An 18,698-nucleotide genomic window follows, 5' to 3' on the forward strand; every position below is an offset into this window, starting at 1 on the left:
CTCTGCTGCGTTTCACTCAGCGAGGCGCTCAGGAGTGCGAAAGATGTCACGGTCGGAAGTCAGACCGTCAGTTCTCAAAACCACAAAGTAGACAAAAAGAAAAAAAAAAAAAACACAATCGTAAAAATGCACCCGGGGTCGGTGTGACCTCGCCAGACCGCGCACACGGTAAAAAACTTGAGGGGTCCAAATGACCCCGTCTCATAAGACCGTGGGAGGGTTCAAATGAAAAAAAAAATTAGATTTCATTTTAATCCAATAAGTATTCTGTTCCCTGTAATATAAGAGTTATGAAAACATGTTTACATGCACTGCAAAAAACTGTGACCCCTAATGGTGACTTCCTTTTGTACTTAAAGTAAAAATAATTAGTATCAGTTTGAACACTTCTTGAAATTAGAAACATCAGAGTTATCAGGGCTACTCAGTTTGAATTCAAAATGGCCGCTGCCCATTTAAAATGCTGACAGCCACAGGACGATAAACCATTCGTCACTGTGCCTGTCCGTTGGTATTCCACTAAATACCAAGTACTGCTGTTCTGCATTTATTTCTGCCAGGTCTCCTTTAATACTTAAAACCAAAAAACAAAATGAAGCGTCTTGTGCTGCTAAACAAGATTAGCATGCTAACTAGCCACAACGACAATAAAATCTCGGCGGCTTTCTGAATTGCAGCTGAAACTGTGACATTCATAAATCCAAGATTTGGGAATGACTTGCCTGAAATTTGAAGAGCAACGCAACAAATCTGGAAACTATCTGAGCAATGTTAAATTCTTAGGACAGTTTGCTAGCATTAGCACATCCCGATAGGCCAAAATACAAGCGAGAACCCATTCAACTCTGGATTTGGCTGATCAGTGGATGACAGGTTGCAGTGTGGGTGAAGTTCTGAATGTTTTGTTTGTGTGCGTTGGAAACATAACTTCACAAAAATGTTATTCAGATGAATTTCACTCATGTTTGTGACTGAACAGCAACAGTCAAAGTGACTGAAAGCACGTAATTAACTGAGCTCTGATGATGCAGGATGGATTTTAATGCCAGATACAAAACGCTTGTGTTGAAAGCAGTTAACTTTTATCCGAAAAGGGGAGGACGCTTTGACACGTGAATTCAAGAAAAGAATGAAAGTCAAAAGCTAGCCTTTGCTTTACTAACTTGATAGAAATCCGTTTGTGTTTTTTCTCGCAATAAAAAGTTAATTTTAAATAATTCTACATATTTACATCAATATCAACGCACCGCAGCCTTGAAAAGAGACAAGTATTGGTTCATAACATGCACATTCCCTTTAATAGGAACAGTTTACCTGCAAGTAACCACATCAGCTGCCAGAATTAAATAACCGTACCTCCCCTAGCCAGCAATAACCTGTGTAGGTGTGTCTGCAGTGTTTACATTATGATTACAGTAACCAGAGTTCTCAATTACACGAAAAAGAAAAGAGTGTAACCTGGTTTTTGAAGTGCATGTAAACACACCCTTCTGCAGCAGACGGTATTGAGACACGCAGACACAGTTTCGTCATTGGAAAAACCCCAAAACACAGGAATGGAAGAGCAAAGATCCTGAGAGGAAAAACGTTGAGTCGAAGGTGGAAACAATAAGTGTAGAAGCAGAGAGAGGGAGAGAGAGAGTTAGGGATGTAAAAAGGTTTTTTCCCAGCTTCGGGTTAAAAGGAAAGAAAACCAAATACAGAAGAAAAACAAGGTGTGTCATTAAGTCCTCTGAGGGCTACAGTACAGAAGAGTTTTAGCTACTTTACTGTGAGAGTGTGTGTGTGTTTGTGTGTGTTTCATCAGCTCCAGTGGCAGATCAACAGTCCAGCCACTAAAGGGAGCAGGTTGAGCAGAAGGAGCCAGAGAGTGATGGCCAGACCTGGAGAACTGGAGCAGGGATCTGAAAGCAAAAAAACACAGATAATTAATGTTGTGTTCTTTAATAGGGATGCAAACAATTAATTGAATTACGTTTAAATGTCAATGAAGTCCTAATGTCTTAGACTTTTTTAGTGTAGTTTGGCCCCATCAGAGGGCGCGTGTAACCTAAGCGAGCAGCAGACAGAGACTAAAGATGCAGATATCAGAACGGGAAAGTCAAACGGTCCAAACTGAGTCCGGTGTGGGATGAAAAATGTACTTCATGTGGTTCTGTTTAGAAATATAAACACTCGACAAGCTCCTTAAGTTTAACCTTAATAATGCTCAATTAGCCGAGCTGCATGGCAACGTCAACTTACCATTCAGAAATGACTTCTGTGCTACAAAGGTCAGGATGTGGCGTCAGAAACGCAGAGGGGAAAATGTAACATGACGAAAACAGACAATAAAAAACACTTTTGATTTTGAGGGCTGTCCTGAGTTAATGTACTAACTTTCCTTCAAGAGCAACCTATCTGTTTGACCATGCGTCTGTTCACGGGGAGATAAGTGGTTCACACATTTTTTTAAAAATAGTTTATCCCAAAGGAAAATTAAATAGTTAAATTTAATTGAATTATCCTTTTCATATTTGATTTTTCTATTTAGCAACCTAAGAAGTTACTTTTTTATAAATATGTCTAAGTTTAGTTAGAATCACAGTTTAATGTTTATTCTGTCAGTATTTAATACAGCTGACAAAATGTTGTTTTTTTTAATTCAGCATTTTAAAAATTGTGCCCTTCATCTTCTGGGAGACGGTCGGCCCTTTTGATACAAGTGAGAACTTAGTTTTTTTGTTTTAAATTAATCGTCAGTCGATTGATGCAGTCAGTTGCCTGAAGATCAAGTCATTAATTGATAACTTTCTGCTTTAGTGTCTAAAGCCCTGAGTGAAACTGACCGATGGGGTTGCTCCTGGAGGCGTTGATGGGCAGGAGCTGGTGGGGCAGGGGGCAGTCGTCACAGAAGTCGGTGCAGGCGGGGCAGATCAGGACTCCGTTGTAAACCCAGTCGTTGACCCGGACGCTGACGCTCAGCTGCTGACCCTTCCTCACACACAGGAAGGAGCGGTCCTGAACGAACACCGTCAGGCCCTGAGACGAGCAGGAAACCTGCAGGAGGGGCAGCAACAGCTTTGTGTGAACTCTGGCCGCGGTTCAAGAATGCTACAAATTTGGCCCTCACAGGGGTGGACAACTCCAGGCCTGGAGGGCCGGACTCCTGCAACCTTTAGATGCGCCTCTACTTCGACACACCTGAGTCAAATAATGAGGTCGTTAGCAGGACTCTGGAGAACCTGACTGCACTTATCTTATGACTGCTATTGGATTCCAGTGTGTTGGACCAGGGAGACCTCACAACCTTGAGAAAGCCTTTTACTTAGTTAATATGAATTAGTATCCTAATGTAGCTGAAGTACTGGCGCCAACCTGTGGCAGCAATAAAACATTATTGCTGCCACAGGAATCAAAATATAAAAAGAAAAAGTTTGAACTTCTATTTGCAGTCCAGAGTTTAAGTGATCCATCCTCTTCCTCTTGATCTTATTATCGTTCTGCATTCTTCACACCTCAAAAAACAATACGTTTTTGTTAACTTAGTTAGAAGCATACTTTAAATCGCAAGTTAAAACTTATTATGCAACTTCATAAGTAAATATAGACATGAGAGACATCTCAGCAGACTCCAGGTGGCTGTTCGCCACATGAGGACAAACTGAGCACCTTGTAGCATCCGGAGCCCCAGTCTGGATACATCATCTTCCGGGTGCACTGCTCCATGACGAAGGCCGACTTCTGGTACAGACACACAGAGTTCGGGCCGTACTGCTCCGCTCCATAATTCCTCCATGAGTCTAAACACACACACACACACACACACACACACACACACGGTTAAATTACTTTTACTCAGACATCAGCTGATGTTCAGAGCGCTAGATTCACCATTATCATCTTTTATCTATGTGTGCTATTATCATCTTTCTTTCGATGTGAGCCGCACCTGGCTGGTTCTCCGATACTCTGCAGTACGAGTTTCGTTGATATTCTCCGCCGAGGTGCCAGCTGAACTCCTGGCTGAAAGGGCAGAAATCGGCGATCTCCACAGCGCCCCCGTAGAATGACAGCTGATCTGCAGCAACGTCCGGGATCCGATCGAAATACTGACAAAACCACGAGGCACATAGGAATGTCTTTTCTTAGTTATTTATTGTTTGGCAATATTAAAATTTTGGAGGGAAATGTATATATTTTTTATTATATCTTTTTTTTTTATATATTTGATAATGTATACTTTTTTTGAACTGATTACCAATTTATTTTTTTCAGGTTGTGAATATATTTTTTTGGTTATTTGTATTTTTTTCTTTTTTTTAATGGGTGGTTTTACGTTTTTTATGGGGAGAGCATTTTTTTCTCTTTTTGAGGGGGAAATGTCTTTTTAATTTATCTTGGGTATGTCATTTCTTTGGTAATGTTTTTATTTTAAGGGGTGGGAGGACTGGAAATGGGTTAAGGTTTGGGACAGAGCTTTTATTTTTTAGCTCAGAGACTAAAAAAAGTATTTCATTCAATAGGCTTTCATTTATTAGGTTTTCATTTATTGGCCAATTCTATTGATAAAATATCCAATCTGTAAATTTTCCAAAAAGCCTATAACCAGTTATTTAATAAAATTTGTATAGTGACGATCTAGAAAGTCAAGCTTAGATGCACAGTATCAGAGAAACGGCTGCTGGGAAAAGGGTTTTGACTCACTTGGTACTCCAGGGGCAACTGCTGGGGGTATTTCTGTAAGTTGCAGACAGCCACTGCCAGCTGGTCCTGTCTGCAGGTCAGCTGCAGAGGAGAGGCCCGCACCGTGTCACAGAACGGGGTCACAGGGTGCCCCCTGAAAAAAACAACAGTGAAGGGAGAAACTGAGGAAGTGAAGCATGATCAGAAAATATCAAAAAGAAAAAAATTAAAGGGGCAGTATTATGCGTTTTCTAGCCCCATAGTGTCATTTTATAGCACAATCAATTAGGTATATATCAAATACGACTTGAAAGATTTTACATCATAGTTTTAATGCCTTCAAATTGGGCCTCTGTGTCTTTAAAAACTCCTACTCTTTCTGAAACACTGCTCTCAGAAAGTCATCACAACATGGCTCCTCTGTTAACCCTTTAGCAACATTTTTACCAGCATTTCACAGAGACATGGCTCCTATAAACAGCTCAGCTGATGCTCAGGTCCACCAGGTGTTTGCCAATTGCTGCTGGCTAGTCTGAAGGAGCCGAGTGGGGGAGTCACACAGGAGAGAAGTGAAAACTTGGAATCTGTAGCTCCAAGGAGAAGCTTTGTTCTTGTAGGTCCATCCAGGCATTTTGCACAGCTGAATGGTTGCCATTGAGATTAAAAGATTTCTTAAACATGTGTGAAAGAATCGAGGCAAAACTCCAGTTATGTTTTTGATTATTATAACATTATAACAATGTGTAAAGCTCAAAAAAGTAAATTTTACATAATACTGTCCCTTTAAGTATCACAATGTTGCAGAATAAACTCAGATTATTTATCCTGATACTTTTTATGACAGACTGCTTAGTAAGGAAACCAAACTGTTCCATAAAAATAACCCTGAGAGTTGGCAGTAAAAATAACAAAACCTGACATCTGGAATCATTATTCTTATTTTAAACAGCACCTCTGTCTCTGTCTGTCCATCCAGAACTTGCAGCTCTTCATAACGAAGTCGCAGCCGAGGCCACGGCCCCAGTCCAGCCTCTGGGCCAGGCTGTAGTTGGCCCGGTACCAGCCGCTGTCTTCCATGAGGGCCAGCGTGAGGCGAGAAAAGACCAGGTTCTGGGAGCCCGTCATGGCCTCGTTCTGGACAGAGTCGTACGGAATCACGAGGAGGAACGAACAAGTCGGGTTTGTTTGGCGTTTAGTAAAATGTAGCGAGTGGGCAGAAGGTACGGACCTCCAGCAGCCGCTTCTCCCAGTGGTTGAGCTCAGTTCCCATCCCACCCTGGTTCTCCAGCTCCATCCCCTCCAGGATGGGGCAGCCGAAGTGCCTCCTGGCCTCCTCCTGCAGGAGCGACACAGACAACCCGGTGACTCCGTCACATTGGCTAAAACGACATCCAGACCAAACTGAAGTATTACTGAACACATCCGAGTCTCACTGGGTTTTCTGTCAAGTTAACAGGGTTCAGTTAAAACGCTGTTAAGAAAATGGACAAAAAAATAGAACCAAAATGGACACAAAGAAATTTTAGACACACTGGGCGTATAGAAAGAACAACCAAAATAAGGTTAGAGCGTCGCTTTAGAGACCAGTCAAACCTGTTGTCTCCCATTTTGTCACCTCAGAGGCTTCAGTGCATTTCACAGGGATTTTATGTTATTGCCAAATTAAACCTTGTAAAAATAATTACAGTATATTAGTAAACGAGTATTTATCGATTATCCATAGCATTAATGAGATAAAAGAATTCTGCAGAATATGCACATTCTGCATATTTTTCATTTGGTTATTTTAAACAGTAATAAAACTACAGAAAACATGAAAACAATTTTGTTTTTAAATAATACATTAATGTTATATATTAATATGGTATTATTTTAGGCAATAACAATATATTATTGTCTAAAATGCAATAATTTAGCATTCTTTTTGTGTACGCTTGATCATTTGTAGGAAAAGTTAATAGTTTTAACATCAGAGCTTTTCTGCTTCTGTTGCTCTTTTTTTGATTAACCGATTAACTGGATAGTAAAAGAATCTGAATAGCTGTGACGTCTACAGAATTTGAACCAGGTGAAGCTGAAACCGTCACTTTGAACATGTTTACAGACAGAAGTTTTTAAATCTTAATTACACAGTTTGGGCTTTAATACTGCTCCCGCTGTGTTGTCTTTTCAGCAAATTGACTTTTTTTTGAGAGTGTATACACAAATTGGCAATTAGTCAATTATTTGACAATTATTTTGATAATCAATTCATCACAGTTCCCCCACACTGCCTCTGGGAGGCAGAAGCCCGGGAGTTTGGAAAATGCAGCTTGGAGGAGCTTTGAAGGCGGGGCTAGGTCCACCCAGGTATTTCGCACAGCTGAATGGTTGCCATGGAGATTAAAGAATTTCTTAAACATTCGTGAAAGAATCACGGCAATGTTCCAGGTATATTTTTGAAGAGGGAATAACATTATAACATGATGGAAAGCTCAAAAATGTCAATTTTACATGATACCGCCTCTTTAAAAGAGAATCAAAAAATTTAGAGACAGCCCCATGAAATCAATCATTGACTTACTAAATTCTAGAGTGGACCTGTGAAGCAGAGAAACTAATCTTTACCACGACCCGAGGAGTGACCAGGACATGCACGTGGTGCCGCACCATCTCTCCTCCTCTGATGTCCCACAGGCGGCTGACCCTCCTGATCACCGCCTCGCTCCACTGGTACAGGCCCAGGCTGAGCAGTAGGTCAAAGGTTAAGAGGTTAGAGGAGGGGAATCTGACTGGAAACAGCGTCGCTACACAAATGAAGCTGATTGGATGAAAACACAGCCAGTGTCAGGCAGATAAGATGCGAGATCGGCCGTCTGTTTACCTCTCATTGAACGTGGGAAGGCCGCTGGCGAAGCGCGGAGTCAGAGGTTTGCCCTCGTCGTCGTGGTAGAAGGCGAACAGACCGGCCGAAAACCCCTGGTGAACACACACAAAAATCTCAGTCACTGAAGTAGCATGTAGGGCAGAGAGATGTTGGAGTACGGGAAATAGTCGATTTTGATGGAGAGAAACTTTCTTCCTCAACAACAGCAAGGCTAATGTAACAAAAATGACTTGAAGTGTTTTGTATGACTAATACTCAGAAAAAAAAGCAAACAAGAAGTGTACTCCAGATCAAGAAAAATAATCTAATTAAGCTTAATAGGTAGGACTGTTGCAATAAGCAATAGATCAATTAATGACATGATAAATTAGAAGAAGCTGAAAAATTTCCATTTGCCCGATTTATCGTTTTTTCTCTCTCTACTATAAACTGGATAACTAAAGTTTTCAGCTACTTTGGGTCTCAACTAAACTTTTTTGAAGGAAAATTTTGTTTACAGAGACTTCATAATTCATTTTATTTGTCGTTTTGTTTATTTGGATATTTAAAATGTCTTCCAGTTCCAGTCTTAAATATTTATTAGAATTTAAAGTCCATTGATCTTTGAGAATGTGTTCTGAACATGGGAAAGTCGCGTTCAGAACATATTCCGTTAATGGTGTCAAAACACCAATGTTATCGTTTATCATGATAACCTCTGGGACAATTTATCGTCCAGAATGTGTTATTGTGACAGGCCTAGCGATGTGATGTGTGTGTCAGATGAGTGAAACTGTTCTAACCAGAGCGTGGATGATCTCGTGTTTGACAGTGGAGAGCATTCCTTCAAACTCCTGAGGCTGAGAGGAGATCATGGCTGGACACAGGTTGGCATAACCTGCGATGGGCCTGAAAACACACACACACGCATATAGAGAGTTAAAAAGTACAGATTTGTCTTTATTCCTGGACATTATCAAGGTTAAAGACTAACTAAGCTGACCGGTCCAGCTCTGATTCCAGCTGGCAGTAGGCAGCGTAGGCCGCTATGTTCTCCTGTCCACACCGCTCGGTGGTGATGCCGCTGACGTACAGCACAAAGTCTGAGCCCTCCACCCCGGGGCCGTCAGGGGGCCCCGCTGGGCCACAGGACTTCCCTGACTCGCTGCAAACCATACATTGCTGAGAAAGAAACAGAAATGTTAAAAACCCTCTTTGATGCCTTCACCCTCCACTTTCCAGGGCCGTCCATAAACCAGATAAAGTTTGGTGGCCGATACCCAGTTCCTGGTGTCCATGGAGATAATCTCAACATTTAATAGTACAGTTACTAAAGCTGGGTAAAAATTTAATTCACAATTATTTTTTAGTCTTAAGTGCAACATCTGCGACAGAGTGTTAGAAAGGAGTCATAATATTAGGACAATAAAGTCACAATTTCAGCAAAATAAAGACATTTATGCAGAACAGACTCAGAACCCATTTCATTCCAATAAGTGGTATCAACACCAAATGGGAGCTTTAATACTCTGTTCTCTGCCACTTCCAGCACTGTTTACCTTTAACTTAACATTAAATGCATTTTAAAGAAGGACTTATACGTTGCGCAGCTGTTTCCGACCTGCAGGTGTTGCTGTGGTACGATGACAGGACCGCACCGGGTGACGTCTGCGCAGGCGTCCTGGCAGTATCGATGAGGGTCACCTCTCTTCCTCAAGTACTGGTTGGTTGCACATTGTCTGAAAAGAAACAGAGATATTAAACCTTGCACAGGTTTATCTGGTTTCTGATGTATTTCCAGATTTGACAGCTAAAACCGTAAAGGAAGACATTTTTTCCACCAATTAAAAAACAAACAAATGAACATAGTTACTAAATCTGCCAACTGTTGCCCAGATTCTAAACCCGGTGATGGGAATGGTGAGGTACCTGCTTAGCAGCACGGGTCCCACCCTGTGCCTCAAGCTGAATGCCCTATGCAGGTAGTCGATGGCCTGAGGAAACAGCTTGTCCTGAAGAGAGATGTACAGAGAGAGCTGGAAACTATGGCCAGTCACCAATCTTTAAAAAGCCCAACCCGCCGATCCTGATTCTGGCCGATACCGATATTTTTTGTTTGAAAAGTCAGCAAATATGGAGGAAGAATTCAGTAAAGGTCTAAAATTCAGTGGTTGATTTTCAGACCTTTACAGAGGTAGATGAGATCGGTTTCACATGCAAGTGTCGGACAATTGCCAAACACCCAAAATTAAGAAAAGCAGCGCCGCTTTATTGGCAAACCCTTATTTGAAAGTCACCACGTCATTTAATGATGTACTGATTTAAAGTCATGCAGATATTTATTTACAACCCACAGAGAACATGTACAACTATTAGCTTGTGCAGCACTTCAAAATGTTTCAAAGGTGACCTATTATGTTTAATATGGGTCTGTGGGCTATATAGAACATATTCATCACAATTTTTAAAATCATTCTCAGTTAGTGATGTTTCAATTTGCTCAGTTCTGCCTATTTTGAGCTCTTATCAGAATGACCTGTTTCAGGTCTCTGTCACTTTAAATACAAATAAGCCACTGCTGGCCATGCCCCAACGGAGTCAACCTTTACACTCGTATTTGAAAATGGCTGCGAAAAGACGTGCAACTATACAACCGTACATCTTTGAACAGCAGAAGTAGAGACTCCTGTGCAACTAACGAGACTGCAGCAAGTGGTTTCTGGATGGTAAGTTGACAACAAAACACTTGTCTTTTCCAGCAGCCATTGTAAAGCACAAACAGCGGTAAACGTGCTGGAGCTCAGTTTGGGTTGCTAGGTAACCGGCTGGGTTGCTGAGATTGCTACGTTAGGGGCAGTTCCTGCTGATTTGTGATTTGACAATAGGGAAAATTTTGAAACTGATCATTTTACAGACACCAAAACAAAAAAAAACATCAACATATTTCCAAAAACACATGAGCTGTTTTTAGAAGCAGTGGAAACGTAAAAGTACAAATATGTGCAAAATGTAAATTTAGCAAAATAGGTTCCCTTTAATCAGCTTTATTTTGGTGATATAATTAAGTCTAAGGCACTAGTATTATATTCTCACAGCAACATACTGAATGGTTACAATTGTCTAAAATTCCTGGAGGCCTCAGGCTGAGCCCTGGTCACATTATCACCACATCACAAGAGGCTACAATGCTGCCATTTGTTAGAAAGATCACACTGATGGTTTATATCCTTGTCTACCAACAGCCATTATTATCTTTGCAGCCTTTTTTTTTTTTATTTTTATTTTTTTACAGGATGTGATCAGATGTCCTCTCACCTTCACCAGTCTCCGCTTGTCAGCAGGAAGTCTGTGAAGAGAAGACAAAGAGTGAGCACATTAACCACTCTCAGAAAAATTATATGTGGTGCCTTAGCAAAATTATTAATATACGTTAAACCGTCCCGCATTTATCACATTGCAGTCACACACTTCATTCGCCCCCCGATGTCGCTAAGTCAGGGTCAGTCAATTTTACAATCCAAAGAGACGTTTTTATGCTCTCTGCAACTAAAATAATCTGACAAGAGCTGCAAAGATCTACAAGGAGGGCCTTAGTGCTGTCAATCACCCCCTGTGTGGTGCTACTCATCACCTCTTGCACTCTGCTACGATGCAGCTAGCATAGCTTATTGTGAATCCTCAGCCTAGTCAGCACTGCCACCACAGACAAACGGTAAGATAAACGGTTTTCCTGTAACGGCAAGTTGTTTCTCTGCAATTAGTACATTTAGTGGCAAGTACATAAGATTGATGGACACTGCTAAGACCCGCCTCCTGGCTCCGACTGGTTGTTTTTGGTCAGAAACTGAGAATTTCTTCAGATGGCAATGGTTGCTCAGGGAGATCAAAATTTTCACAGATTGTTTGTCTCATAAGATGCCAGGACATGGTGACAGTTTAAAAATTTATTTTAAAATAAATGTAACAAACAGTGTGAACAGTTTTGCAGAGCACTGTTCACAGCTGTGGTTCATGTAACTAAACCAGATGAAGCCAAGGCTTAACTTACTGGTCAACGCTGCTGTCGTAGACGATCTTTATCTTTAGCTGCAGGTCGTCAGGAGAGCTTCTCTTCGCTAACCGCTCAGGCTTCAAGTACACTTGATGGACAACCTGAAATAAGTAAACAGCAACTTTAATGTTATGTAATTGTTTTTTTTTTTCCACTGTGAATTATCCACCCCACAGCTCTTCTTTCACATTTGTTTTAAATGTAAGTTTTGAACTTGATGTTAAGCTACCCAGCTTGGTGCTCTTATTTTCACCATTTGTAAATAATAATTAGAAAATATTAGCATAGCTCAGAGGTTTGACCTTCCACAAAGGCTCTAAATAACTTTGTCTGAATTTATAAACTAATACTTTTACATGTATGTGTATTTCGGGTGTGCAGTTTGGCGTTAAACCTTTACAAAGATATTTGGACGTCATTGAAATAATTATAAAAGTGACAATAAAAATATATACAAGTATAACTAGTTTTAAATAAATTAGGTAACAGTATAGCACTGCGGTCAAAACTCCATAAATGTAAAATTAATCATTTAATTATGTTTTATAATTTGTTGATACACATGAAATCAACAGTAGAAAAAAAATCAAACAATTCTGACAGCACAAAATGTCAAACTGTACAATACATATTTCTAATAAATAATACCAATTGCAGGTTTTAACTGGTTTCCAGTCTTACATGTATTTGCATTGATTTTGTAAAACAGAATGTACCAGTAATATAATATTCAGATCATGTTTTTCCTTTGTCATTAAGTTTCTAAATACTTTTTTCACAAATAAATTTTCATCTCATTGAAATGTAGCCAAGTTCTTTTTTTTTAAAGTTGTTCATCATTTATTTATTTCAAATGTTAAAACTGCTTCTTTAAAAACAACATTTTGTCAGAAACTAAAATTTGTCTTTTTGTCAAAAGGTCATGTAACGTTTTTAGTTTTAGATGCGTTTAAATTTGCTGAACTTAGGATAAAAAGGGCTCTTTGGGTTGTGAAGGTTTCAGCTGTCTGGTTTACAATTACATCTTTGTTGAGCTTTTATTTTGAAAATGCCCACCCGGACGTACAATTTTTGCTGTTGCTAGGAGAAGTTAGGCTTAAATTGTACAGTTAGAGCTAATAAATTGATTGTAAATTTCTGAATAATCGCTTTAATTGGGTAAATATACATAAATAATGCTGTAAATTAAGCCGGATGAACAGATTAGCTTCTGGTTAGCCTCTTAGCTTTTCAACTAACTGCTAAATTCCAAATTACAGTGAAAAGAAACAAAACTTTACAACGGTGTGAATGTGGAGTTGGGTTCTCCGACAACATATCTGTCGATACAATTTGGGTTTAAACATCCTGTAATAGAATTTATAGTTAATAAAATCAATGTTAATTAGCTCAGGCAGCTAGCTGGCTAACAGCCCCAGCGATACAAACTGTTCAGTGAGCGTTACAGATACAGCCGAGGCTCACCTCACGGCCGGAGGGGACTCTGTGTGTGCAGGTTCTGTGACAGCTTGCTTGTACCGCTAGGAGCGAGAGGACGAGAACAGGACCGAGGAGAAACCGGAACACGGACGGCTTGCCACCCCCTCTTAACCAGCGCTCCATCCTCTGACGAGCCCGAGAAGCGGTACTGAGCAGCACGGAGCAAACACAACCGCCGCCGGTCTCCGTCCGGTCCCCTCGGCGCGCGTTTTATTCATCGCTCGCGAGGTGAATCTGAACACGATACCATCCTGTAAAAACGATCGATGATTCGGTTCTACTTTTTTGAGCAGACTGTAACGCCGGCCGGTTAAAGGCTTTAATGACAGCAGCTGCGGGTTCTGGTTTGTTGCTCCGGAGTCAGCTGAGAGGAGGAGGACCCGGCGCTCCGAAGACCGTGTATGAACAGGATGCACCACTCCACTTAAAAAGACATTTACAGAACAAGGGAGCGTTGCAAGCCTACAAAGATCGTTTCTAGCTATTGACGAGTTACCAGAGGTGTTTAGAGATTTATTATTGCTTCCCCCCCTTAAATATATAAGTTAGTTCTGCCATTAATTTTACATTATGTTTAAAAATGGTTACAAAGTGATTTTTCTCCCCCTTTGTCTTATTTTCTACATCACAAAATCTGGCACTTTAACATAATTTTAGCGCTGGTAGACCCCATTACAAGTAACAGAAATTGCTTTTGAATAGCTCTACATGAACGGATTGTATCTCATTACTTAAATTTCGGTTGGATAATATGGAATTTGTTTTAGCCTTTTAAGGTCCCTGGTTCCAATGCTGCTGTCTCACCATATGGCCACCACAGTGACGCTCTCAACATTTTTACTTCACCCTGCTGGGTTATCCTTTAGTGAGGTGTTCCTCATTAATAAAACAGATTTACTCACACTGAAATAACTGTTTTCTTCCTAATCACTATGCTAGCCTTCCTATTAAGTTAGTATTTCTTTTATCAAACAGGACAAAATATAAATTACAAAAAAAATAAGACTAAACACTTGTCTCCATTGACTATTATTGGAGACAACTGTTAAATAATACCAATGTTTTATTAGGGTATTATACAATAAACTGGACCAAGAACCATGGAGTTTTCAGTTAAATAAATTATGAGACAAAACAATTAAATTGTAGATTACAATTGGAAACCAATCCAATTTTAAATGTATTTTATAAAAGTATTATGCTTATTTAATCTATTTAAATCAAGGTATCCATGGAGACCAAATTTGTTTATCATGACAATTTTCAAAAGATTGGGTGAAATACCATCTAGTTTTCTAAGTATTCTGATCAAAATTACCATAGAGACCAAATATGGTTGTCAGAGTATTTTTCAAAAAGCTGGACCAATAAACACCTAGTTTTAAATTAACTCATCAATATAAAAAATAATAACAATGACACAAAACATATTATAGACAATGATTCGGAACAATTTTATCAACATACCTTTAAGTATTATACTTATTTTACATATTTAAATGAAGGTATCCATAGAGACCAAATTTGTTTATCAAGACAATTTTCAAAAAAATTGGATCAACTATCATTTAGTTTTCCATGCATTCTGATCAGCATTTCCATGGACACCAACATGTTTGATAGAGTATTTTTCAAAAACCTGGATCAAAAATCACCAAATGTGTTTATTAGGGCAATTAAAAAAAATAATAAAAATAAATAAATAAAAATGGGTCCATGAGCATCTAGCTCTCCAAGCATTCTTAACATTTCCATGGAGACCAATTTTGTTTATTGGGGCAATTTTCAAAAATAAAAAAGGCCCAATGAGCATTTAGTTCTCCAAGCATTCTGATCAACATTTTCATGGAGACCAAATTGGTTTATTAGGGCATTTATCTAATAGAAAAACAATGGGCCATGCAGGACCTAGTTTTTCAGGTATCCTGATCAACATTTCCATGGAGACCAAATTTATTTATCAGGGCATTTTTCAAAAAGGCCCCTCTGGTTTGACGGTTGTGTTACCTACAGCTACAATCTTACGCCATTATTTTAATCTTTGCGTTTGAGCTCGGTTTCTTCACAAATAATAACCAATTATCAGTGATTGTGTAATAAACTTGCTCCTCCTCTCCCAGATTTGTCACAAATATTTTATACTTGTAAATCAGGATGTGTCATTGTGAACCAAGTTTTGTGACCTTGTGCATCCCCACATAAGAAATTAAAATGTGTATTTAAAAATGATTGTAAAGATATCTAAAGGTATTTAGCCATTTATTTTTTTATTGTGTCACTGTTGTGTAGCAAACGCAAAATACTCTGGCAAACTTAGATGAAAAAAATTAGATGCAGCATGCCAAGAAAGAAGCAACATTTTTATTTCAAAACTAAAAAACAAAACTAGAACGTATTTGTTTTAATTGCAAAAAATATAACATTTTTGTTTTACAGTTTCCTAATACAACTGCTAAAAATAGAAAAAAAAGAGAAAAACGTCTCTCAAAACTGGAGGATTTAAAAAGCTTTCTCCTATAAAATTTAAAAGGTTCATTAACCCAAAAGGTCTAGGAGACATATTTCTATCTAGAATCCTGTTCATTAAGTGTCTATATTTCCACAGCTGGAAAATTAGCCGATTCCCCTCGGAGGTTTTCAAGGTAATCCAGCAAACTAATGCGAGACGATGGAGAAATATTTGGTTGTTTCACTGCAAAAACACAAAACCTTACGAAGTAATTTTGGTCTAGTTTCTCAGTAAGCTTGAAATGAGACAAATTTATTTAAAAGCAACTTTCAAGAAAGAAATAGAGGCTTGTTTTAAGAAAAGAATTTATTAATATGGATGAAAAAGTATTTGTTATTTTGGCAGATAAATTAGCATAACGTGGGAAAAATGTCTTGTAAGTGAAATAATCTGCCAATGGACGAAGAACTTTTTCATCAATATTAATGAATTGTTTTCTTAAAACAAGCCACTGTATATTGCTAAAAAGTTACTTGTAAGTTAGTTTTGTCTTATTTTAAGTGTAATAAGATATTTGCACTAGACTCTCTAGACCAAAATTACTTGGTAGGACTTTGTGTTTTTGCAGCCAGGCCTTATCATACGGTCGACTAGTTTAACCCAAATACAACTTCTGGACTTTACTGAAAGGATCTACCAACAGATTATAGAAAATCAAACTAGATACTGCCATTTAAACCAATCAGAAGGCAGCAAACAGAGGCGAACATCGTCGCTAGTCATAAAACCTGAAGATAGACCCCCACCATCTTCAGATCCTCCCACTCTCTAGTTTATTAGAAAGTCCTCAGATCTAAATCCAGCTGAGAATCTGAGGCCAGATTTGAAAAACCTCGGAGCCGCCGTTTGCTCACAGAGACCTTCATCGGTAAGATTCTCACAACGCAATCGGTGACGAAGTGTGGGAAAACCTTGTCGGCGAAGGTGTGTGTGAAGGTGTGTATGTGCTCGTTGGTATCCAGATCGGAGAAGGACAGCTTCCCCCGGTCCCGGTCCAGATCCACCCTGATCCTCTGGATCTTCTTCTGCACTGTGAGACCCGTGGAAAGAGCCGACGGACCCTCCGCTGTGTATACGCCATTACGCAGCTGCGTCACCAAGAACCGGCACTCTTGGCCTTCCTTCTCCGTCACACCGACCAGCCACAGTCTGCTGTCGCCGACGTCGACGTCCCAGCTGTGGCTCCCCGAGTCGAAGCCGTCAGAACCCTGGACGGAAAACCAGAGGTCGGCCCGCTCTGGGTTGTTGGGAAGCTGCTGCGTCTCTCCTGTGGTCGCAGTCGTCAGGTCCTCCGACAGGTGGAGTTTTGTATGAGCCGTGTTCGGGTTAAGAACCACGGGAGTGTAGGACACCATGGTCTCCATGCTGCTCCAGATGCTGAAGGCCAGGTTGCCCAGATGTTTGGCCTGGTCAAACAGAGCTCCACAGTCCAGCTTTGGATCTTCCAGCAGGGCGCAGCGCTGCGCTCTCTCCACCGCAGCCTTGTAGTGACACAGGAAGAAGACATCCTCGGCTCTCAGCTCCTCCTCCGTGGCTCTGACTGTGTCCGAAAGCGTCTTCATCTCCCTGAACAGAGCCCGCAATTTCTCCCTCATCGGCTCTCTCCTCTGCTCCTCTTCCTCCCTCACCGCAGCCAGCCGGGCCTCCTCTTCCTCTGCCAAGAACTGGTGAAGCTTCTTGAACTGCTCTTTAATCTGCGTCTCCGTGCGGCGGGCCTGGAACCCCATGTGCTCCATCACCTGACAGACGTCCTCCTGAGCCTCCTTCTTGAGCCCCAGCTTCTTCTTCAAGGACTCCAGAGTTTCCTGGAGGTCCTTCCGGTGCTGCCGAGCGGCTTCCCCGACGGGCCTGAACCTGTGCTCGCTGTGTCTCTCCGAATCTCTGCAGACCAGACACGCCGGCTCCTGGTGGTCCAGGCAGAAGAGTTCGAGTTTCTCGTCGTGCAGACTGCAGGTGTCTGCGGTCTGCACGACGCACCAAGCAGAAAGAGAATCTCGGAACTCTTTCTGCTTCAGAAAGGTCTCGCAGAATCTCTTCAGAGCCAGATTGCAGCACGGAGCGTCTTCTGCGGATACTTTTCTGCAAACAGGACACGAACGTCTGGACGTGACCCTCCAGAAGCTCTGCAGACAATCCTTGCAGAAGCTGTGGCTGCATGAGAGGAGAACCGGATCCTTGAAAATGTCCTGGCAGACCGGACAGCAGAGATTCTCCTCTAATCTGGAAGCCATTTTAGTGGAGCTGAAAGCACGCGGGTTGGTTTTCCTCCCACAGAAATGGTTTCTTTCTTACTTTCACGGTGATATTGTCGGTTTTCCTCTTGCAGCAAGTCTGTTTAGTGTCTCAGTCCCTCACTTCCGTTCTTTGTGTTCAGTTTTTTCCATCCGGCTTTTTTTTTAATGGTTCCGGTTGTATTTTTACTCTTCAGGCGGAGTTACGGCGCCCTCTAGAGAATTTTCTCTGTATGTGCAGTTTTAGAAAAAGCTCTTTCTGATTCATGACTTTGTTACTAAAAACAATCAATTTTCGGTCCCTCATAAAATTATGGTAGTGTAAATTTCAGATCTACACATTTAATTTTCTGTGTCCTTTTTGATTCTTTTTTAAAGTGAGACTCTGTGGGGGTGAAAGTGTGGGAAGAAACTCCACATTAGATTGGATATTAAAATACTGATTTCATGCAAGAACAACTGAAAGAGATGGTGACGCACCGAGAAGAGCTACAAGGTCAAGTTGGCAACTGTAGTGTTAGTTAAATTATTAAAATAAGCAACCATAAACTGATCGAAAGACGAGTGTTTTTGTAGCGCATCCAGAAAGTTTTCACAGCTTCACTTTCTCCTCATTTTGTGAACTTGTTCCACATTTTGGAATAATTTTACAGCATTATTCCAAATTATATCAAATTAATCTCCTAAAAATGAGTTTCCTAAAAACATAGGAAATGTAACATTTATGTCAAAAGATTTTAATCTTTTTAAGTCCAATATTCGTTATTATGATGCAATATTTCTTACTCAGATTACGATTTATGTTTATTTGTAGCGTGACTGGAGCGCTTGTTTTAATTGTATGTTTCAATTTTACACACAAGGAGACGTTTAAAAAAACTTAGGTACTGGTACGGCTTTTATTTTGATAGTACTTTA

The 18,698-nt window shown here is 40.3% G+C and overlaps 2 protein-coding genes across 2 annotated transcripts; both read right to left on the bottom strand.

Moving 5' to 3' along the window:
- Positions 1–1,275: 1,275 nt before the first annotated feature.
- On the bottom strand, positions 1,276–13,550 carry lmln (leishmanolysin-like (metallopeptidase M8 family)). The gene is made up of 16 exons (XM_008402280.3): positions 13,026–13,550; positions 11,559–11,662; positions 10,826–10,856; positions 9,440–9,522; positions 9,132–9,249; positions 8,514–8,692; positions 8,314–8,419; positions 7,529–7,623; positions 7,273–7,390; positions 5,894–6,001; positions 5,618–5,799; positions 4,687–4,819; positions 3,932–4,091; positions 3,652–3,782; positions 2,829–3,039; positions 1,276–1,904 (listed from the first exon to the last, which is right to left on the bottom strand). Exons 1-16 carry the CDS (start codon positions 13,161–13,163, stop codon positions 1,804–1,806), a joined length of 1,998 nt encoding a protein of 665 aa, XP_008400502.2. The 5' UTR covers positions 13,164–13,550; the 3' UTR covers positions 1,276–1,803.
- A 2,775-nt stretch (positions 13,551–16,325) lies between these two features.
- LOC103460201 (nuclear factor 7, brain-like) lies at positions 16,326–17,780 on the bottom strand. The gene has a single exon (XM_008402281.3). The coding sequence runs from the start codon at positions 17,778–17,780 to the stop codon at positions 16,326–16,328; it is 1,455 nt and encodes a 484-aa protein (XP_008400503.2).
- Between the last annotated feature and the right edge of the window lie 918 nt (positions 17,781–18,698).

Source organism: Poecilia reticulata, chromosome 2 (genome assembly GCF_904066995.2).
Source record: "Poecilia reticulata chromosome 2, P_reticulata-male-v2, whole genome shotgun sequence".
Classification (NCBI taxonomy): domain Eukaryota; kingdom Metazoa; phylum Chordata; class Actinopteri; order Cyprinodontiformes; family Poeciliidae; genus Poecilia; species Poecilia reticulata.